At 39.7% G+C, this 2,841-nt stretch overlaps 1 protein-coding gene across 1 annotated transcript; it reads left to right on the top strand.

Annotated features, from left to right (window-relative positions):
• The first annotated feature begins 296 nt into the window (after nucleotides 1–296).
• On the top strand, nucleotides 297–2,594 carry LOC121373585 (zinc finger protein 708-like). The gene has a single exon (XM_041500272.1). The coding sequence runs from the start codon at nucleotides 506–508 to the stop codon at nucleotides 1,550–1,552; it is 1,047 nt and encodes a 348-aa protein (XP_041356206.1). The 5' UTR covers nucleotides 297–505; the 3' UTR covers nucleotides 1,553–2,594.
• Nucleotides 2,595–2,841: the final 247 nt, after the last annotated feature.

The following is a 2,841-nucleotide window of genomic DNA, read 5'->3' on the forward strand; positions in this document are numbered from 1 at the left end:
AGGAGTGTTTCGGGGCTCAAAGCCTTCCCTGCTCAAACATAATGTTTTTCAACACATTTTCCTGACTGGACAGATCTTGACACCCTCTCTATAAAGTTCGCTCGCCACAGTGTAGACCTCGTACCGGCCTCGGTGGCGAAGTGGTTAAGCCATCAGACTACGAGCTGGTAGGTACAGGGTTCACAACCCGGTACCAGCTCCAACCCAGAGCGAGTTCTTAAAGGGGTCAATGGGTAGGCGTAAGGCCACTACACCCTCTTCTTACTCACTAAACACTAACCAACTAACAACAAACCCACTGTCCTGGACAGTCCAGACAGCTGAGGTATGTGCCCAGAACAACGTGCTTGAACCTTAATTGGATATAAGCACGAAAATAAGTTGAAATGAAATGTAGACCTCGTGCTGTAATTCCTGTACACACAGGACGTGGCTACACAAAAAGACCTTCATTTGCTATGTGTGATGGAAGCATTGTAATGAGTGTTTCATCTTAAAACAGCATATGGCGAACATCATTGGGCGGAAGCCTTTTAAATGTGGAATGTGTTCTGAATACTTTATGAACAGTAGCATCATAAAACAGCATATGTTGATTCATACCTGTGAAACACGCTTTAAATGTGGAATGTGTTCAGAATACTTTACGACCAGTCGCATCTTAAAACAGCATATGCTAATTCATACTGGCGGAAGAAACTTCTTATGTGAAGTCTGCATGACATCATTTAGGCATTGTTCTAGTTTAAAACGACATGTTTTGATTCATTCTGGTGAAAAACCCTACAGATGCGAACAGTGCACCAAATGTTTTACAAGCAGCACCAACCTGAAACAGCACATGTTCATCCATAGTGAGCAGAAGCCTTTCAAATGTGAAATATGCTTAACATCTTTTAAAAAGAGTAAATATTTAAAACAACATTTAGTGGTTCATACCGGTGAGAAGCGTTTCAGATGTGAAGTGTGCACAAAATGTTTTGCACGCAGTGACTGTTTAAAAGAACATGTGCAGGTTCATTCGGAGCTGAAGCCTTTTAAATGTGAAATGTGCTCAAACCGTTTCACACACAGTTGCAGCTTGAAACGACATATGTTAATTCACAGTGGTGAAAAACGCTTGGCGTGTGAAGTATGCACCAAATCGTTTCGAAACAGCAACTCTTTGAAACAACATATGTTGATTCATAGCGGTGAAAAGCTCTTCGTATGTGAAGTATGCACAAAATCATATCGACACCAGAACACTTTGACACGTCACCTGTTGGTTCACGCTGCCGATACTCCGTTCAAATGTGAAAAGTGCACTAAAACGTTTACCTGCAGTACCAGTTTAAAACGGCATTCCTTGATTCATACTGGGGAGAAATCTTTTAAATGCGAGGTGTGCTCGGAGCGTTTCAGATACAGTTATAACCTGAAGCGACATTTGCTGATTCACACTGTAGAAAAACCGTTCAAATGTGGGATGTGTGAAGCATATTTCATAACTATCAATACCATAAAAGTCCACATGTTGATCCATAAATGTACAAGAAACATTCACGTCTGAGATATGGAGCAAATCGTTAAAGGTCCAGAAGCTGAGGACGAAAACACCAGCATGGATGTACCTGCATGAAGTAAAGAATATTTCATAACTATCAATACCAGAAAAGTCCACATGTTGATCCATAAATGTACAAGAAACATTCACGTCTGAGATATGGAGCAAATCGTTAAAGGTCCAGAAGCTGAGGACGAAAACACCAGCATGGATGTACCTGCATGAAGTAAAGAATATTTCATAACTATCAATACCAGAAAAGTCCACATGTTGATCCATAAATGTACAAGAAACATTCACGTCTGAGATATGGAGCAAATCGTTAAAGATCCAGAAGCTGAGGACGAAAACACCAGCATGGATGTACCTGCATGAAGTAAAGAATATTTCATAACTATCAATACCAGAAAAGTCCACATGTTGATCCATAAATGTACAAGAAACATTCACGTCTGAGATATGGAGCAAATCGTTAAAGGTCCAGAAGCTGAGGACGAAAACACCAGCATGGATGTACCTGCATGAAGTAAAGAATATTTCATAACTATCAATACCAGAAAAGTACATATTATGTTGATCCATAATTGTCCAAGAAACATTCATGTGTGAGATATGCAGAAAATCGTTAAAGGTCCAGAAGCTGAGGACGAAAACACCAGCATGGATGTACCTGCATGAAGTAAAGCATATTTCATAACTATCAATACCAGAAAAGTCCATATTATGTTGATCCATAATTGTCCAAGAAACATTCACGTCTGAGATATGCAGAAAATCGTTGTGATGTCCCATGATCGATTATAATCGAACATTAATTGGTTTCGCTCTACCGATGAGATGATGGATTATAAAAATCCATAATCGATAATTAATGGGGTGTTTTTTTTTTTATATTTAATGTTTTGTCTGTGTTTTTGTTCATGAGTACAGAAAGAAAACTATTATTAAATTGTTATTAAAGGTAAAATTAGCGATCTGTAGGGTCTGTCCCGTATCAATTTTAAAATGTATCCAGCGGTTGCAAAACGAAGTACTAGTAGGCGTTGGAACTGACAAAGTAGGAGTTGGGGGTTTATCGAGAGCTACAGACACCATGGGGGCACACGGGGAAGGGGGGAGGGGGCTCTATGGGCCGGAGTCTGTTACCACAGAAGTGTGCAATGTAGTCCACTTGTAATGCATATAGTTGGCGAGATTGTTGGCCCAAGAATAGAACAAGTATGACTCGGTGGTTTTCCGTTTAAAAAAGAAACTATTTTCCGTTTCATGTTTTTGTAAATTCTGTTTCATTTCCG

The sequence above is a fragment of the Gigantopelta aegis genome, chromosome 5 (assembly GCF_016097555.1).
Source record: "Gigantopelta aegis isolate Gae_Host chromosome 5, Gae_host_genome, whole genome shotgun sequence".
Classification (NCBI taxonomy): Eukaryota; Metazoa; Mollusca; class Gastropoda; order Neomphalida; family Peltospiridae; genus Gigantopelta; species Gigantopelta aegis.